At 41.7% G+C, this 19,547-nt stretch overlaps 1 protein-coding gene across 7 annotated transcripts in view; it reads right to left on the bottom strand.

Moving 5' to 3' along the window:
- Positions 1-19,547, bottom strand: part of SYT7 (synaptotagmin 7) — a 307,574-nt gene that overhangs the window by 44,717 nt on the left and 243,310 nt on the right. For 4 of the 7 annotated variants that reach the window (XM_089520746.1, XM_089520745.1, XM_089520747.1 and 1 more), the window contains 2 exons: positions 13,022-13,144; positions 1,925-2,060 (listed from right to left, as the gene is read on the bottom strand). In XM_089520746.1, the coding sequence (XP_089376872.1) occupies positions 1,925-2,060; positions 13,022-13,144 (259 nt within the window). The remainder of the gene's footprint in view (positions 1-1,924; positions 2,061-13,021; positions 13,145-19,547) is intronic. The other 3 variants (XM_089520749.1, XM_089520748.1, XM_089520744.1) reach the window with 1 other exon arrangement.

The following is a 19,547-nucleotide window of genomic DNA, read 5'->3' on the forward strand; positions in this document are numbered from 1 at the left end:
AGTCAGGAACTGGCCATCTCAATTCATACACAGACATTAGGGTATTAAAGGGTCAACTTCACAGCCCTGGATTAAAACAAGAAATTGATTTGTATAAAAATAGGGAAAGGAAAGTTTCTTTCCCAATGTTGTGACCCCAATCAAATCTTGATGGATTTAAAAAAATAAAATAAACAAACCAGCAGATGTAGAGTGATCTTGTAGCACCTTTGAGTCTAACTGAAAGCAAGAAGTTGGCAGCATGTTCTGTCACTGTTTTTTTTTTTTTTGTATTCCCATTCCTAATGTCTGATTTATGTCCATTTACCCTCTGGTGTAGGGACTGGTCTGTTTGCTTGATGTAGAGTGTGGACAGGCATTGATGACATAATATGGCAGAAATCACATTGGAGGATGAACATGTGAAAGTGCCCCTAATATTGTGGGTGATGTCATTAGGCCTTGTGATGATATTTCCTGGATTAATGTGTGGGCAGAGTTGGCATCATGGCATCATTCAGACATTAGGAATGGGAACACACAAACACTGGTGGCAGAACATTTCAGTCTCCCTGGGCATTCCATCTCAAACCTCAGAACAGCGGTCTTTGAACAAAAGAACTACAAAGATTGATTAGAAAGAGAAACAGCAGAAATGGAGGTCATCTACAGACTACAATCCATCAGCAATGGACTGAAGAAAGATAATAACTTCCTGCCACACTACATACATTTCAACATTATCTAATCCCATCCTCATGGGGGCGTCCTACACTCATCTATTCCCTTCACCTACAGGCTAGTTTCCGATGCCAAACTGGACTTGCCACTTCATTTCCATACACAAAGGCTAGTTTCCAGTACCTTTGTCCACAAATGACCATAGTTAAAATTGGGCCTGCCTCTTCATTTCCATACAGAAAGGATTTTGAATTTGAATTTGAATTGATATTCTCACACACCAATGGCCTGTATAGGTCTGTCCTTGGCTTTCCATTTCAACAAACAGAAGTAGACTTAAGTCTATGAAAGGTGCTGCTGCCAACTTCTTTCTTTCACTTAGGGCTGTACAGACCAGCCTGAAACACCGGCATGGGGGCGGTGTGGGGACATGGCGTTTGGATAATGCATGCCCCCGATGGCACCCCCATGCTGGTGTCATGCTGCCCACCTGACTGCATTGTGGGTAGCGGCATGGCATTCCTTTGGTACAGCGTTCATACTACACATGCTGAAAGGAGTGCTGAAAAGTGCTGCGGTGGTAGCAAGGGTGCCTTTTTGCCGGCTCTAAAAGGAGCAGCATTTTGCTGGGTTTTTTTAGAGCTGGCAAAGCAGCAGATCAAGGCCACAGCATGCAGTTGCTGTGGCTCTGATCTGGTGTTGAAAGGGGTGGCATGGAGCTGCTCCTTTGCGGTGGCCTGCTTTGCCCCTTAGTCTCAAAGGTGCTACAATCTCTCTACAAACTGGTTCTACAGACTACAATGGCTATATCTTTGAATTAAACCAGCAAATGATGTGAGCTTGGGCATCACATATATTTTGCACCTGTGATTCAGTCATTGAAAGGCAGAACTAAAAATAAGAATGGATTCAATATTTGCCCTGTATTATAGAACTGGAAGGTGGTCAACCTTTGGCTGTTCAGAAATTGATGGACTATAACTGCTATCTGTTCTAGCCAGTATAGCAAATGATGAAGAATAATGGGAACTGCAGTCCAACAATAACTAGAAGGTCACAAGGTGCCCACCCCTGATTTTTAGTATCAACAACACAACTTCATTACATTTTGATCTGTGCCCAGCCTTTAATCTGTGCCTATACCAGGAAGTAAGCATTTTTGGAATAAAGAAAAACTTTTTGGATGCAGAGAATTCAGAAGGAAGATCTTCCCAAAGGGGAATATTTCATTGTGAAAACAGAGAAAATCTAACAGAGCACTCACCATCAGCATTTCACTGGTCAGGGAGTTGACTAAATCTGACACAGATGAGCGGGGCTCCGTCTTGTGGTCTGGCTCCTCGTGTTGCGTCTGCCCTGGCACAGCTGCTGCATTCCCCACTTTGCCACCAGAGGGTAACCTGGGGGAGGAGAAGGAAAACATGTTCGTATGCTTTGGATATAATTGAAAATACAGTATTGGAGACAGGCAGAATAGCCATAGATTGTGGCAGGTCCATTGGACAAGAGGGGGCTAAATCCAACTGAAGCATTAAAAAACAGCACCCACCCACCCACTCACCTGCCTACCCACCCACTACAAACCACCTATTATGATAATCCATCAGACTTCTGCAACCCATCACCTACAATTTCTGCCTGAGGAGCAGTGGGACTTATTCTTGTGTCAGTCTTGATTTTACTCTTTTAGCCTGAGGAATCACCTTTTCTTTTGATCTTGTCCTTCTATCTCCCTGTATTGAAATTTAGATTGTTGACTCCCTCAGAGTGCTGTCTTCTTCGTATGTTGTACAGTGCTTTCATTAGTAATAACAATAGAACTAATAATACTAATAATAAATGTTTTTTTAGTTAAGCTTACCATTAGGATTCCCCTATTAAGACCCTTTCTTTTGCCCTTTCTTCTCTGTTTCTTCTTCTATATTAGGACATTACCTTTATGATATGCCAATTTGCCCCTGGTTTTGGCTTAAAAAAATGGAATGGAACAGAGCTTGAGAAAGCTACTTTTTCCGTTTTTAATTCCCAGAGTCCCACAGCCTGCATAGCCACTGGCCATACTGGCTAGGCAAGTCTGGGAGCTGCAGTCCAAAAATAAAGTAACTTTCCCAAAAGCTGGAACTGAACTTGACAGGAAATACTGAAGCTTCACGGGCTACAGGCTGGGTCTATTTTTGGTGCTTCCTGCAGCTAAACTCCCTTACTGCCTCTCTAGGCCATTAACCTTCTCCAAACACAAACATTCACTCTCACAAAGAGGCAACCACCTTTGTTTGCTTTCCTTGACAGGCAATTTCTGAAATGACGTATAGCCAGATGGTTTCGCTGCCAGCCTCAGTGTGTGCAGAGCACCTGAAAAACCTGAGCACTAGGTGATCAAGGGATGTCTCACAAGGTCCCAGCGAAGGAGCTGAGTCACATGGCCAGGGCAGATGGTCTGTGTCAGGTCAGGTAGTCCATGGTCCAAAACATGACCCTACTCAAGTCAAATAACTCTATAGTAGCTCACCTTTTACCAGATGGGCCTGGGCAATGCTGTGTTGAATTATCACCCATTGATTGTGCCTTACACTGTGGCATCATCTTAGCAATAACAGTGTAGCAGCTGCTTCTCAAGCTAACTCTACCAATTTTAGTGTAGGTTCTGTAGGCAACAGAGGTAAATTACCAAGTAATAGCATGCCTGAAAATCTCCTTTGTTTAGCTGACTTTCTTTGTGACCCCATAACTCATATATTGGCTATGTATTACCAATGTAGCCAACAGGCTATAGAGTATGCACATGTCTTCTTCAAGAGGCTTGCCAGCAAAACATTCAATTCCTATCCCCGTGACTACTTGGAAAACTTCTGTTTTTGGATTACACCCCCAGAATCCCCCACTCAGGGGATTCTAGGAGTTAATAGTTTTTAAATGTATATTTCTCAAGCTTTGAAGTTTTATCCCATATACCAAACATATCCAGCCTATTCACCTGAAATGCTATATCTTACTTGTCACTCATTCTGTCATGCTTTTTTTAAATGTAGAAGGGCCATTCAAGTTCATCAGATATCTCAAGCACAATGTGTGCTTTTCCAGTAGTTTATCATATCAATAATTTGTTTCTGACAGTGCTGGGACACTGACAAGAATGTGGGAATCCAAAAATATAAATGGGTGGTCTTATCTCTACACCTGGCATGAAGAACTAGGAAAACTCCTAGGAAGAAGTTTGGAGGAAGACAAGAACTAGGAGGAAGAGAATGGAGCTGGCAGGGAGAAGAATGTTGGATAGGGCACATATAGTAGATGCTATATTGAATTTTGCCCACAGAAATATTATGGCAATGGATGCACAAGGGGACAACAGGTCACTGTTACAGACTGACTGTCACAAAACACACAGATAGGAAGATCAAAACACTGATATACAAATATATAGATTAGAGTACATACAACACCTGTTGGGATACATTGAAGAAAAATTGATATTCAGTGCCCAAGCAACCTAAATTAACCTCAGCTCCATGTTGCACAAACTGTGAGTCTAGGCATTGGTGTGTGTGTGTGTGCGTGTGTGTGATATTGGGCCAATTATTGTGTAACCTCCTTCACAAGAAATTGTGAGGGAAGAACTGGGAATTACTTTACCATGGGGCCAGTGCTGTAAGGACAACAGCCAATTAAAGCTACCACAACAAGGGAAGTTCATATCCCTGTAGGAGATCTTTATGCATTATGTTGAATATGTGGAAGAAAAGAATAGGATTGGATATGTGGTCTCCATTTCTACAGGGTTCCCCACTGCAAGAAGAGACTTGTTTCCATGGAGGTTCCTTGGAAATGCTTCCCCCTAATAGTGTAAGAGTTTATGATGAGAAGGTGCTAGTGGGTTTCATACATCCAGTCAAAAGCTGATTGTCATTCTAGAGATTTTAAACACATTGGCCAGAATTCTCCATGGCAGTTATGCATGCATAATCTAAAGTTATGCACTTGTGACTGTTATGTATTCACTAGCTCTACATGGCCCCTAATTTAGGGGCTATGTAGGGATTGTGAAGGCCCCTCAATCCCTACTTACCAGGCAACAGCCACTACAATTGTCAGGGGCTGGTTCCCCTGCCATTTAGGAAGCAGCTAGCTGATGTTCCCACCTGTCCTTGCACAAATAATCTCTGGTGTGAAGTGGAATTGCAACAATGGTCCTGTTTCTGACTGTCACACTGGAGATAGCTCAGGGGAGAGTTGGCCAGGAGTCACTGCACAGCACCATAACGATGGTGCTTATGCATATGTATCTCCCATACAGGATTCTGGCCATTATTATCACATACATTGAGTACTCAAATGGCACCTTGCATCTCTGACCAGCATGCATTCATGGCAAGTGTTTACAGACACAAGAACACAGGAAGTTTCCTTAGACCAAGTTTTATGACTTGAACTGCCTCCCCAGGATTTCAGTTTAAAGGTCTTCACCATTATCTTTTTCTTGATTCTTTGAGCTGGAGATGCCAAAGATGGAACATGTAACCTTCTGCATGCAAAGCACATGTTCTCTCACAATGGTTCTTTCCATAACTGCACATGCAGATGTCTCCTTCCATTCAGAAGGTTCCAGGTTTCAAGGAAGAAACTGAACTGAGTTTGTCTGGTTTAGATCTTGGTCACGTGGACTTCAGTCACTTAAGTTTTTGTAGAAAGTATAACCAAAGCCTAAGGAAAACACACACACACACACACGTTGTCAGACACATACTGTCAAAGAGATGCAGACTGGGTCAGAGTTGGGAACCCAGAGACAATTGATCAGATAGATAGTTCTTGATGTACCACAAAATGGCTGATGCGCAATGAACTGAGGTAATGGCTTATCAACATAAACACCTCCAAACATGCTGACATCCAGACACACTGCACACAAAGATCCAGGCACATTGATACATATCAAGAAATAGAACAATACACATGTGGCAATGCATCAATATTCACAGGGAACCTCATACTCATGAAACATATACACAAGGATAAAACAAGGTACACACACTCAAGCAGGGCTGGAAAGTCCAACAGATAAAGGCAGCAGATTGACACATGCAAAATTCCAGACATGCTGGTATACTCTGGCATACACACTGGCACATGCATGCACAGGTAGACTAAAATAGCTGAAGAAACCCCCCACCCACCCCAGGTTAAAAATAAAGTATGAGTGTGAGGAGTGTATATGTGTGTGTATGATTGATTGTCAGAAGGTATGACAAATCCAGAGTTATTTTTGCAAACCCAAAATACTGGATCAGTTACAAAGCTTTCTGAGATTTGGTAAGTGTAGAAGAAGTCACAGGGAGAGAGGGAGGGAGGGGGGAAGGAAGGAAGGAAGGAAGGAAGGAAGGAAGAAGGAAGGAAGGAAGGAAGGAAGGAAGGAAGGTAGGTAGGTAGGTAGGTCTATCACAGGTTCTGTAGGTTGGCTCCTCATAGAACAGAAATGTATATAGAGGAAAAATGCCGTAGGAGAGAAAGAGACAAACAGTGAGAGATATGGACATTAGTAAGGAAAAAGCAGCCATCACACCCACAGGACAAGGCACTAGACTGGAGATGCCAAGGCTGACACTGGGGAAAGTTCACGCAGCAACAGCAGCAGCAAGGCTAGAAGGGAGAAGAGAAAATGCAAGGAAGAGGAGGGGGAGATATTACACTGGATTATGAGACAGGAAAACATCATGGGATCACTGTAAACAAGACTGCTGAAGAGAGGAAAGACTGAGGTAAAGAGACTTGAGTGCACCCAGAACCCCACCTTCAACAAGCATCCCAAAAGACCACATCACAAGCCTCTTGCAATCAGTTCACAACATTCCATAGGCAGACAAGGAAGAGGGGGAGTGCAGAGAGGAGAGGGAGAGCATACGTCTAGGAGTATGGTGTTTGTGAGGTGGAAGCAGGAAAGACACTGAAGGCAAGTGGTGACTGTGAGTGAACAAAAGAGATGTTTCCCACTTGGAAGGGAACATATGGAGAGACAGAGGGCTTGAGCCTGACATCCAATTATGGCTTGGCTGAGACTGGTGATTGTTGAGAGTCCCCCAGTGGTTCCATCCCTGATTGTTTCTGCAACCTCTTCAGTTCTGATGGGGGAGGGAGCTGTAAAAATCACACCACACTTTCTCACACTTCAACCTCAGGAGAGACAGATGAGGGCCCTGGTGGGCAAGGAACAGTGTCATCATTTCTGAACACATTACTGAGAAAATATGGGACCAAATCAAGATACAACAAGAGATAGTGAGCTCCCAAAGTACTGACAGATGAAGAAACCATATCTACTAGCATGCTGCTAGTAGATTAAATGAGATTAGCACAGTATTTGGAATAAGGAGAAGCTTCTCCTATCTATTTAGGTCTATGGCACCAGAATGTTGCCACTCAGTTGTTTGGTTTTATGGACGTTGGGACATCTCCATTTTAAATCTGACATGGAAGCATATTTGAGATTCAACTAAAAGAACTATCTCTTTTCCTACTTTTATATACTATCAACCTTCCCTAGGCACTGATTCTGCATCCACAGATTCAACCATCTATGGCTTGAAAATATATTTAATTTTTTCCCTAAAAAGCAAACCTAGATTTTGCCATTTTATGTAAGGGACAACTTTTTATAATTCCATTGTATATAATGGATGTGGTATCTGTGGGGGTGGGGGGTGGGTTGGGGATTCCTAGAACCAAACACCAGAAGACACCAGAGATTCACTATATTATACTAGGAGGTTACTTCCTGGCAAGCTAGTAACTACTGGTGTGGTTAAAGGTCAGTTCACATAACCAATAATGTTAATAATGTGGAGATTTTATCAACAAACAGAGTAATTATTCAACGTTCTACACAAATGTCCAGCCTCTTAAGCTCCATGATACAATTAACATTTTTCAAGTTTTTTTCCTGAGAGTAGGTAATGTGAAAAACATTTTTCCATTTGTTTCCAAATTTGAACCTATGCGTTGTGAGATCAGTGGGCGTCTATGCAATTTCAAAGTTAATCTACCACACATAAAAATTCAGAAAGATTCTATTATGTCTCTAATTCAAGCAACACCCAAAATGGATAGTGACCACATTGTTGTCCACAAAGATGTAATCAAGAAGGTGTTACGGATTTAAGGTTAATACAGATACTATATTTACATGTGTATTTGTTATTCTATACAAAATTCTGCATGTCATTGTTTTGCACTGAAAGCAACCTTTCCTGCACAGGAAATAACATTTATGTGCAGAAATATTATTTTCTGTGAAGAAAAGATTGTTTCCTGCACAGAAATCCCCCCCACCATATACAAAACCCACATAAAATTTTTGCATAAATTACATCCTGTATTAAGAATAGTAAATTGTGTATTTTTCTAAGATTTTCTCATGATGGGAGAAAATTGCTAAAATTACTTGTTGCATTCTTCAGGAAGAAAATTAGTAAAAATTACATGCCTACTGTATATGAGGGGATGCTGGAAAGTTCTCAGCTTGGTCCACTTCCCAAAATCTGAGCATATTTTTGTCACTGTAACTTGACTGTTCTTTTGTATTGTAAGTTGCCAATTTTCAGGATTCTAATTCCCCCACCGCCAGATCAATTCTAATTTCCCCATCCCCAGATCATTGACAGAACCATAGCAACAAAAAGTATGGAATTTTCAAGTGCTTTACTCCAGGCCATCATGAAGTTCCTGTTCCTGCAGAAGAATACTCCAAAGGAAATCCATGAATGTATGATGCAAACATTGAGTGAAAAGTGCACATCATATTCAATTGCAAGAAGTGGTGTGCCAACATTCAACAAGGAGATTTGGAGACCGAAGATGCAGCACAGTCTGGGAGGCCTGCAACAGTGTCAACTCCTGAAATTGTTGAGCATGTTCATGACATGATTTTGGCAGATTGGTGAATCTCAATTAAAACAAATGCTGGAACACTAGAGATATTCCAAGAATGCATTGGGTTTATTATTCATGAGCAGTTGGCTGTGCAGAACCTGTCAGTCAAGTGGGTGCCAAAATGTTTGAAGGCTGACCTGAAATGAAATCGCTTGTATTCCTCCAAGTTGATTTTTCAGCATTTTGAGCAATCTTGTGATAATTTTTTTGGAATGACCCATCACTGTTAATGAAACATGGTTACATCAATATGATCTAGAAACCAAACAATGGGCTTTTGCAATAGCAACACTCAGGTTCTCCACTACCAAAGAAATTCATGACTTAAAAGTCAGCAGGAAAGGCCATAGCCACACTTTTTTGAGGGGATAAGGAAGGTATTTTGAGGACTATCTTCAACAGTCCAAAGCCCAACAGTCAATGCAGAATACCTGCTGTACTGATTAAAGGAGGCACTGAAGCAAAAATGGTGAGGGAAGCTGCAAAAATGTGTTTTCGTTTTGCAAGACAATGAACCTGCTCACATGGCTGGCAAAATGAAGGATGTTTTGAAGACTTTTGGGTTTGAGTGTATAGACCATCCACCCTATTCACCAGATCTTGCTCCATCTATTTCCTGTTTCCAAACCTTAAAAAGAGTTTGAAAAAAAGGAAAGTTTTGCATGATTCAGTGATGATAGAAGCAGAAGAGCCCTATTTCAGTGACCAAATAACAGGGGTTTTTTTTGGTAAGAGTTAAAGATACTTGAGAAGTGAAGTGAGAAGTGTACCAAATATGTGTAGAAAAGCATTTAAGCTTAATGACTCTAGATCATTTCCTTCTTCGTTGTACTGATAATTTTTCAGCATCCCTTCATACTGTGAATGGCAAAGCAAAGGGCATTTAAGAAGGGGTGAATGTTAAGCTTTCTTACAGAAGCTGCTTAAAAGCTTTCTGTAGAGTGCCTTGGACTATCTGAGGAGGGCAGCTCTCTCATGTGGTTGCAGTGTGTGATGGCAATACTGTGAAGTAGGCCTTCTATCTCAGAGGCCCACGAAGTAGGAATTTATATTCTAAAATGTGTCAGTCTTAATAAAATATCACAAGCACTTCAGATTGGCCTCTCTTCAGGATTTATTCCTTCCCATCATTTGTGCCCCCTCCTTGGTGTTGTTACAGTATAGTTACAGTACAGTATATATATATGAAGGATATGTTCCTGGACTTACCATAGAAAACCAAAATCATGGATAACAATGAACCCTATTAGAATGAATGACTTATGGTGGTTGTTGACCATAGAATTGTGCTGGAGGACCTAGAGCTGTCTTTAGGCATTTCTAAGTCTGCCATCATGACTCTATGATCAACTTCTATCCGAGATACACCATAGATTCATGCTGGAGAACCTAGAAACTGCCTAGGGGGGTTGTTTGGGACATGAGTTAGTGAAATCATGGATACCTGTCCTATAATACTGTACTGTTTGTATTGTAAAGCATAAACTTCTCATATCATTACAGGGTACCTTACTGGAAGCTTTCATGAAAAATACTCAACTGAAGCTGCCAAAATAGATTACTCAGATTGTGCAAAATACAACTTGTACAGCCTAGAGGAATGATTCACATGTCATTCTTTGTGGACAAATTAATTTCTGTCAAGTTTTAATGGTAGTATGCTTTTCACTGGTCTGAATGAAGTTTCAAACTACTATTTTTAGTGTTTTTTTTTAAAAAATAATAATAATATCGGTTTCAAAGCTTTATTATATTGGATGGGATCTTCTTGTGACATACACCAATGTAACAGTTCTTTGGGCTTGAGAAAAGCACTTTTTGGAATGGTGTGTAGCAGTGATGGAGAGCTGGCAGAGAGAGCCACCCCTGTCTTCACAGAGAATTGACTTGTGACTCCCAAGCAGATCATACCCAGATACCCAATTATAGCATTTTGGTTCCACTTTAGCTGGCATGCTTCCATCCTATGGGATCCTGAGATCAGCAGTTTAAGGAGGCGCATTTAGAATTCTTGGCTAGAGAACTCCTCTGGTATTTCTGACCAAACTACAAACCCCAGGATTCCATAGGATGCAGTCATAGTTGCTAAAATGGCATCATAGCACTGTAATTGCTTAGTATGAAAGGGCCACAGGAGCCAGCAGGGCTGCTTCCTCTTCTGACAGAGATGGTTTCTGTTGCTGTCTCTGCCTGGCCACCTGGGTCATTATAGTGAATATGGCCATTTTACTCTGTTATTGTGCCTATATCCACACTGCCAGCACAGCTATGTAGTTAAGTAGCCAACAGCACTATGGCCATTAACTGTTTTGCTAAAATGTTTTATTATGAAAGATGGCATATAAATAAATATATGCCTCTGCACCAGAACAAAAGTTCTGATGGCATAATTCTCAGCTTTTGGAAGATGATATACTTCTCAGCTTTTTGATTCAGGCTTCCTAACTGATGCCATGCCAACAGTATAAACAAATGGTATCATTTGGAAAGAAAGACTTGTAATGTATAAGTATGAATCTTTGTGTAAAAAAAAAATTAATAACACAAGAATGAACTGTGGGATCTTTGCTCTCTCATGCCAAATACCACCCCTAGTGCAACTATCTGCAACCTGAAAGATACCTTACAGTATGGAAAGACAATCTCCTCTGAAACCTGATGCTAACTACACTCATATCCAGTAAGGTGTGCAAAAGAGGTGAGGAAAATTTAAATAAACCCACCATTGCCCATATATATTCTGGAGATTCTAAAAGTTCCTTTTCTAGACAACAACTTCTAGAAATTGCAGCCAGTCACTGCTTCAGGAGAGGACACTGGGAGTCACAGTGCCAAATAAGTTGTTCAAGCTCTGATTTATTCCTCTTGAAGCTTACAAAAGCATAGCTGTTTTATATAAGGTTTCTTTCTCCCCTTCTTCTTCTTGTCAACTTGTTGATATAGGAAATGGCCTATCCAAACCTTGAAAAAACTTTTCTCTTGCTACACATACAATATCTATCCCCACTTCATTCAGTCTTTGAATTGTAGGTAACATTATGCAATGGATAAAGAGAACACACAGATCTGTTCTCATGAGTGAAGCTGAGGTGGTAACCATGTGATTCTCAACAAGTTTGAGCCAGCATGGCTGGAGCACCTAACACTGTAGGAGCAGAGTGGTTATGGAAGTCCATGGAATGAAAATATATATGATAGATAGATTCCTTTGGATTGCCGTAGCCTAAAGGAACTTTGTGTATCTTCCTTCTAGTCCTTAAAAGTGTAGGCTGGAACAAGCAAGGATGAACTGCACAACTGGACAATCAAATGGGAAGTGCTAAAATATGTAGTGAAATACAGCCACAACAAGTTAAAAATAGTCTGTAGGCAAGAACAGTGCCAGTTAATTAATGCACTGCTCCTATGAAATCCACTCTTTCACACCTTCTCTCCTTAAGGGATGAAATTTAATTCCCCTTGAGGAAATGTTGGAGGGCTGTGCTCTTAGCTAGGCAACACAGGGAGCTGGTGGCTTCCATGTCAATGGGCATGGTGAATCTGGTCAAAAAGCTATCCAAGGTGCTGAAACTATTTTCAGGATACAGTTCAACACCTTGAATAGCTCTTTGAAAGGCCAGATAAAACAGAGTGGATTTATCACTCTACTGAGATGGAAGTCAAGAGCTGCCATTGCTAGCCATTTTTTCTGCCTTAAGCTGCTTCTATGGGTAATGGAATGACCCTGTTAGTTCCCATTAGGCTGGTACAGAGTGTATAGAAAAGAGAGGAAATAATGGGCCATAACCATCCATTATGAAGCCAAGCCCTCCCTCCAGTCCATCTGCCTTGGTCCAGGCCTCAGAGGAAGAGAAGAATGCTGGACCTGATCCCCTTCCCCTCAACCATTCCCTTCTCCTTTTGTGTCGTGTCTTCTTAGATTGTAAGCATGAGGGCAGGGAACTGTCTAATTAAATGATTTTATGTACAGTGCTGTGTAAATTTACAGCGCTATATAAATAAAGCTTAATAATAATAATAATAATAATAATAATAATATGGTGTCTGTGTGTGTCTGTGTGTATATGAATGAATGATCAGGGATGGAAAGGCATGGAAGAGGAACTGGGCAGAGTCAAAAAGATGCAAATGAGATGGGCTTATATGAGGATGTATTCTCATCAGAGTATGTATTTAGGAAAGCAATGGCTGAGAGATCCCAGTGCTTCCCCCTCAAGAGAGACCTGGCAATCCAAGAGGGAATGAGTATCCAAGTAGGAGGAAAGGATGGTACTAAACTGTCTTAACATGTGTCATCAGGCCTAACACTGGGGCTTCTTGAACTCCTGAACCAACCCCCCACTATCCTAGGCCATAACAGAGGCTTTTTCATGAGGCTTCCTTTCCTTGGGCTATTTGCCTCTGAGAGCTGCTGAGAGTCCTTGCCTCCTACTCATACCTCTTGTCCCCCTGAGAGTTCTGGTTCTGCTGGTTCCCAGTGGTTTGTAGATCAGGTATATTGGCAAAGTCGTCCTGTTCTGAGAGCCCCAAAACAAGGGATAGCACCACCATACGGCCTTCCCTGTCCAGAGGAGATCCCACCAGGGGAGTGATGAGGCCCCAAGTTCAGTGAGCAGGATGCAGATAAAGGAAACATACAGACAGACAGGAAAGAGAAAAAGAAGAACAAAGCATAAGAAATGAAACTGGCAGAAAAACAAATACAGTTGAACCACATGAAACAAGATTTGAAAATACATCAGCTATACAAAACACACATTAAATACTCCAGATCCCTGGGAGATATACAGAGGCCAGAATGAACAAACAGCAGATGAAACATAACAATACTTTGTATGGAGCCATGTCCTTTGTATGAATAAATGTCCTGGAGAGTAAGCAAGGCTGCCACAGTAGCCCTCTCCCCCTATGATAGCAACTTGATCTCTCTCCAGAGACATCCCTTCATTCATGGCCCACAGGAACATGAGGTCAAAAGCAGAACAATGATACCAGTTAATCTAATCCTCAGAACTTGGATGTCTAATACAGAAAGATAGTCATGTGGATGTCTCCTCTTTCCAATAATAAGTGATTTCATAGACTGCATCCCATCACTAATCCTTCAAGTTGTTGCTTGCAAAGTAAGAAGCAAAGCAAAGATGATACTCTGGGAGACGAAGAGTATTGAAAATCTTGCATGGAAGGTAAGAGAGCATGGCATTGCTGTGATGTGTATATCATTAGCACTGACCATGTAACATTAAGGAATGGTACCTACTATGTTAAAATAGTCAAGGTTAGTGATCCACTAGCTGCTGCTTGTTAAGGAGGATCTTGTTTGGAAAAAGAGGCTGACTCTAGGAAGAGTAAATATTGTTTGAAACAGTATTGCTAAACAATCTGCTATTTTTTAGGTGGAATGGTTAGTTTGTTAAGTGTTTTACAGCCATTAGGAATAGTGAAGTTCTCAGCTGCTAATTCTGAGGTGGTATTTGATTTACTACTGTATGATTGCCAAAAATGCATGAAGACAGGTGATAGAAATTGTATGAGAATGCTCAGAGAAAGCAAAGCAAACCACTTCTGGCTGTGTGTTTGTGCAGCTAGATGTATACTGAATGATATTTAAATTCTGTCTTGCAAGGAGCAAGCTTAACAGGCTGGGGTAATCATCAATAGCCAGATTTTAAAGTGGGCTAGTATCCCTATGGAAATCAATGTATACAGCAAATAGGCAATGAGTGTTATAGCTACAACTTTTTGTTCAGTGACTCTCAGGTGATGGTTCCAGCCATCTATTTAGGAGCAGCACAGAGAAAAACATTTAGGTTCTTGGTACCATTTTGATCTGTTGTTACCTGATCCAAAGCACACCAAGTCAAGTCGTGGCAATGTGAAATCCCATCTACAGGGCACAGGTGGCCCATGGGCTTTATAAACATATTTCTCTTTTAAACCTCACCTGCAGAAGGCCTGATGGTTTTTCAGCTCTGAGCAAGAAAACTCTTTGGCATTTGTTGGCAAGCAACTGTGCTATATGCTCCAGGCTGTCCAGTGTGGTGCAGACAACAATCAGTGCTGTGACCCCAGTTCAAGTGTTGTGCCTCTCTCAATGAAGTGTGATGAGCTTGTTCTCTCTGACATGCTTGTGCTGCTAGTCATGATCACACCTTGTGAAACCTATTACATCACTGGATTCAGAATGGGTCAGTGCATTCACTTGACTGGAAAAAAGTGCTGAAGAAAAGCTCTGGGGCAGGGACTCAGCATAATTAAATCTGAAGCAGTTTAGCTGCATGTACAGGGAGGCCAGTTAAGCATGCTGCTTGCAGAATGAGAGGATGCAAAAGAAAGCAAAACAGCAGACCAAACAGTATGCTGCCACTTGATTCATATCAGGTCAGAAGGATTATCACCATCATCATCACCATCACCATCTAACTCTTGCCTCTTTCTCCCTGGAATTGGAGAATGCCTAATACAGTCCCTTTGATAGTAATCAACCACCAACATGGCTTCGTTGTAAAACTACATGGCTACTGGGCACCTGTTGTGTTTGTGCTCAATTCTTTCTCCTGGCTTACAGCCTGACCTTGAGGGAAGACTCAGCCTACCTCTTCCTCATTCAGCCAGCTGAGACTGTAAACAGGAGGATTCTGAGAAAAGGCTCAATACTGAGAGGAATCACCCACAACAATCAGCTGGAAAATAGAAGTGCTACAGAAGCATTGAACTTGTTCAGCAGAAGCAAGGAACGAAATATTTGCCACTCTTCCAGGCTCAAATTCTATTTTAGTCCCAATTACCATCTAGAGGAGGCCCATTTATTCCATGGGATTTGCCTGTTGTGCTGACACACAACAAACCATAACTGATTCGATTGGTATACTGTGGTTGGAAGTGACCATATGATTCAGGCCTGTTTCTCTGTGGCCACTAACAATACTTGGCCTTCACCAGGCCATCCTCTAACAATAATAATCCTTAGCCTTCATTGGACTATTTTGGCCATCCTCTCTTTATCTCTTCTCCATTTTTTCTTTCTTTTGAAAATGTTTGGGGTTCTCCTGAGCATGTTGATGCTCAGAGGCATGCCTCTTGTTTCTCTGCAGACTTGATTTGACTTCGTTGCTCTTGAAACTGATATTGCTATTAGGAATGATCAGCGGATGCTTCAACAAAATGTTGCAGTCTATTTTCACCTCTGGATAGCATTGTTTCAGCTAAGAATTCAAGCCCTGCCATTTCATGCCACCTCCTCTTCTTATTTTTCTTTTGCTGGCTACTAAACATATTCAGTCTCCAGTGGTCTGTTTTTATTTTTTGAGGATGAGTACTGGGATTTTTCACTTAGGCATTTTTGCAAACTTTTTGATACCCTCTCCTCTTGCAACTCCATTTTGGTGCTCCTCCTGTCATCACTTATCACTTGAATTTGCTGTTTTAAAAGGATAGATGGTGGTGGTCATGATGATTGCTATATAATATATTACTGGAGACAGAGATTAAACAGACCCTTAGACACAAAACTCATGATGTGGACATGGGCCAGTTACTATTTCTCAGCCTAATTTATTTCACACTATTGCTGTAAGGATAAAAGTGTGCTTGCCTTCATGTGTATGTGTGACCCTGTACAGTGCCATGAGTTCTTTAAAGGAAAAGGAGGATGCAAATGTAATAGAAGTCATATATAAATAATCCAGATTTTCTCTGAGTCAGTAGTGTCCTGCTGTTTGATATCTAGAACATACCATGACATTTATGGATAGATTGAGTGCAGTTATGTCACTAGAGAAAGAAAATGAGGTGAAACTAAGGATTGGCTTTGCTGAGATGATACTGTGTCCCAGTTTCTTTCAGAAGGGCTGAGGAAAATGTAACCATTGTTTTCACAAGGAGCTGGAGGTTGGTGTCCAGATAACCCTTCTCTCCAAAGGAATTACTGTGATCTGTTTAATAGGGTAGGGCAATTCTCTCTCCCTCTGAAGTCCCCCCCCCCCAATTTATCTTCACTGGAGAGTTGGAGAATCCAACAGAGCAGATCCGGAAAGCCAGCATGTAGGGAGAAATACAACTGTATGCCCAGAAATCAGTGTGAACAATACTGGATTTTGCTCTGTCAGCTCAGTTATAACTTAATTATACAAATACAAGTTTCATGATGCAACCTGACAATGATGGCAGGTAGTTCTGTCAGCAGGATGATGAGCCCAGTCTTTAACCCAAGGAAATATCCAGTGTTGTCACTATGGGTGGTGTCATACCAGTGTGGTAATTCATGTTGTTACCTATGGGCAGGAAGCCACTCCACAGCTTCAGTGAGTAAGAGCAGTCTTGGTTGGGCTCCTCTGGGCCAGCTCAGCGGAAGGGTGGAGAGAGGGGCCACCATTCCAGCAGCTCCACACAGCCTGATACCCTGAACCCTCCTGAGGCAGTGTCAGGTGGGAGAGAATGTGAGGGGAGGGGGCAGTGGAAGGAGAAGCAGCAATGGCCAGGGAGTGACACTCACCACCCCCTTCCTCTCCTGCTTACCTCACAGCCCTCCCTGTCCCGATCAAGCTTCTTGACACCGCTAGCACCCCCTTTCCCAGAGAGAACCCTGGTTGGTGGAGGAGGGCAGACCTGGGGGGGGGGTATGGGACAGAGAGTGAATGGCAGTCCTACTGGGTGTTCATCTCCTCTGAAGTGTCACCCAGTACTGTTTGCACGTGCTAGTGATGCTCCTGGAAATACCCAAAGAGCTGAAATCTATTTCCAAAATAAGTTCAGCACTTCAGATAGTTTCTTTACAGAAGACTATCATACTACCAACTTTTCCCCATCCTGGGCATGGGTTGAGACTGTGCTGGGACCGTGTCTTACCACAAAGCTCCATGCCCAGATCGTTACCATCCTGTCCTTCTGTCCCTGGCTAAAATGCTTCTTTTCCATCAATGGGAGGCATTCCGATTGGGAATGAGATGGTAACGATCTGGGCATGGAGCTGTGCACAAGCACATGTTCCCTGCCTGGTCTCAGCCCATGCCCAGATCGGGAAAAAGGGAATGCAATAATCTCCACAGTTTAGATTAAAACCTGGAATTGATTCACTGCCACACTGACAATAGAGCTACCAGTTGCCACTGTAAAATGACCTTCACTTTTCACATATTTCAAAAGAATGAGGAAACTGTTGAGGTTCATAAAACCTGTCTCAGGGCAAAGGTGGACAGGAAGAGTTTTTACCCAGTCATCCCTAATAATATAGCCTAGACTTCAGATGCTTATATTCATATCTATCTCGGGATGATGCCATTGAGGATTCATAACCAAGAGGTCTACATTTCTGCATTGGTTGAGCAACAAGTGGACATGATACATGGTTCAACTCCATTCTACAGTGTCCAAATAGTCTGATGAATGCTGCTGTACAGAAACTACTTACAGATGTTAAACGTACAATTTCAATTTTATAGACAGTCTGGAATTGTAGAGTTGGAATTGGAATTGATTCTTCCATCAACATAATACTCTCAGGACTGAGCCCACATAGATGTAAAACTTAATTAAGTACAACTGACTGCATTGCTTTTCAAAAACAGTGGCTGATATGGCAAATTGGAGGCTCAGTGAATGATCTTTGCAAATCAACACTTGTCTGGCATAGAAGCTGGATGTAATCTAGTTGAGCCAAACATTTCTTGTACTCAAAGCTAGCTTTGGTGTGCAGAGGAACAGAAGCAAGATAACTAGTCTTCATGCTAGCATTCACTGCTAGAAACCCTTGCACCACCTTAGCAATATTTTTGGATCCAAGGAGATAAGGATACCTAGTGATCACTAACAGGTGTCCACCAATGCAGATTTCAATGGCTTGGAACAAGGGATGCCAAAGGAATGGATGCTGTCATACAATTAGATCCATTTTACCATCACTGGAGATGAGAGCTTGGCTACCTAACACTTACCATCCTCTTCCTGTTAACAGCTATAACTGAGAACTGACTCTGCCTCCCTGCTCTTTCTACTTATACTAGGACAGAAAGTGTTTAATTTCATTCCTGTTGATAACTGCGTTGCTAATGAATTCTGATATTTATTTATTTTTAAATGATGCATTACATGGCAGAGCTTTTGGCCATGAGCTCTCACTCGTAAGTTCAAAAGTAATATTAGGAGTGCTGCACCATGTGAATACAGAAGAGAAAAAATGCTAATGTCAATGCCCTCAGTGTCTGTAGTACAGTGAAAAAGTCTTGTTTTGCAAACCCCTCACTAGATCTGTGCTCCTTAACTTCAAAACACAGCCCAACAGTTGTTCACAGATCACTTCCCTGACCTCAGTAAAAACAGTAGAGACCAAGAAAATGTCTGCTATAAATAACTGAAACCCTGTTCTTTAAGCACCATCTCCTGCCAGTCACCATGCAGTCGTTTCCACCTTCTGCTCGACAGTGGTGAGAATTATAGCAACATGACAGTGTTGCTTTACAGCTGGGGGCTCTAGCTGGTGGGTGTCATATATTCAGAGCCCTGGTTTCTCTGATTGATCATCTTATTCTACCAGGGTACCATCTCATCCCCACTAGAGTGAACCAATTAGCAATATTCACTTTGAAATGCTAAGTTTGGATAAAGAAGCCCCACTTATCTGCCAGGGAAAGCAAGCAGAATAAAAAAATGTGAGGCTAGTGTTTTATTATTGAGAATGGGTCTTTGCACATGTGAATGGCACCTGCCAAGAGAGAAACACAACAATTTATAAACAAGAAATTGGCCTTTGTTGTTCTAGTAAGAAACAGCAGGGGACTGATCAGGTAGAAGAATGTAAGTAAACCTAGGCTGGCTCAGATCATAGGCCTACATAGTCCTAGCACCCAATGCAGCTGGTATTCAGACATGAGGTCAAATTCCTGTGTCTTAAGATTAACTATTTAAGGGGCAAGCTTACACTTACACAAGGGTGGGAATTGGGTAGCCCTTCAGATGTTGTTGCATTA

The sequence above is a fragment of the Sceloporus occidentalis genome, unplaced genomic scaffold, assembly GCF_023333645.1.
Source record: "Sceloporus occidentalis isolate IW3139 unplaced genomic scaffold, rSceOcc1.0.p SCAF_4, whole genome shotgun sequence".
NCBI classification, from domain to species: domain Eukaryota; kingdom Metazoa; phylum Chordata; class Lepidosauria; order Squamata; family Phrynosomatidae; genus Sceloporus; species Sceloporus occidentalis.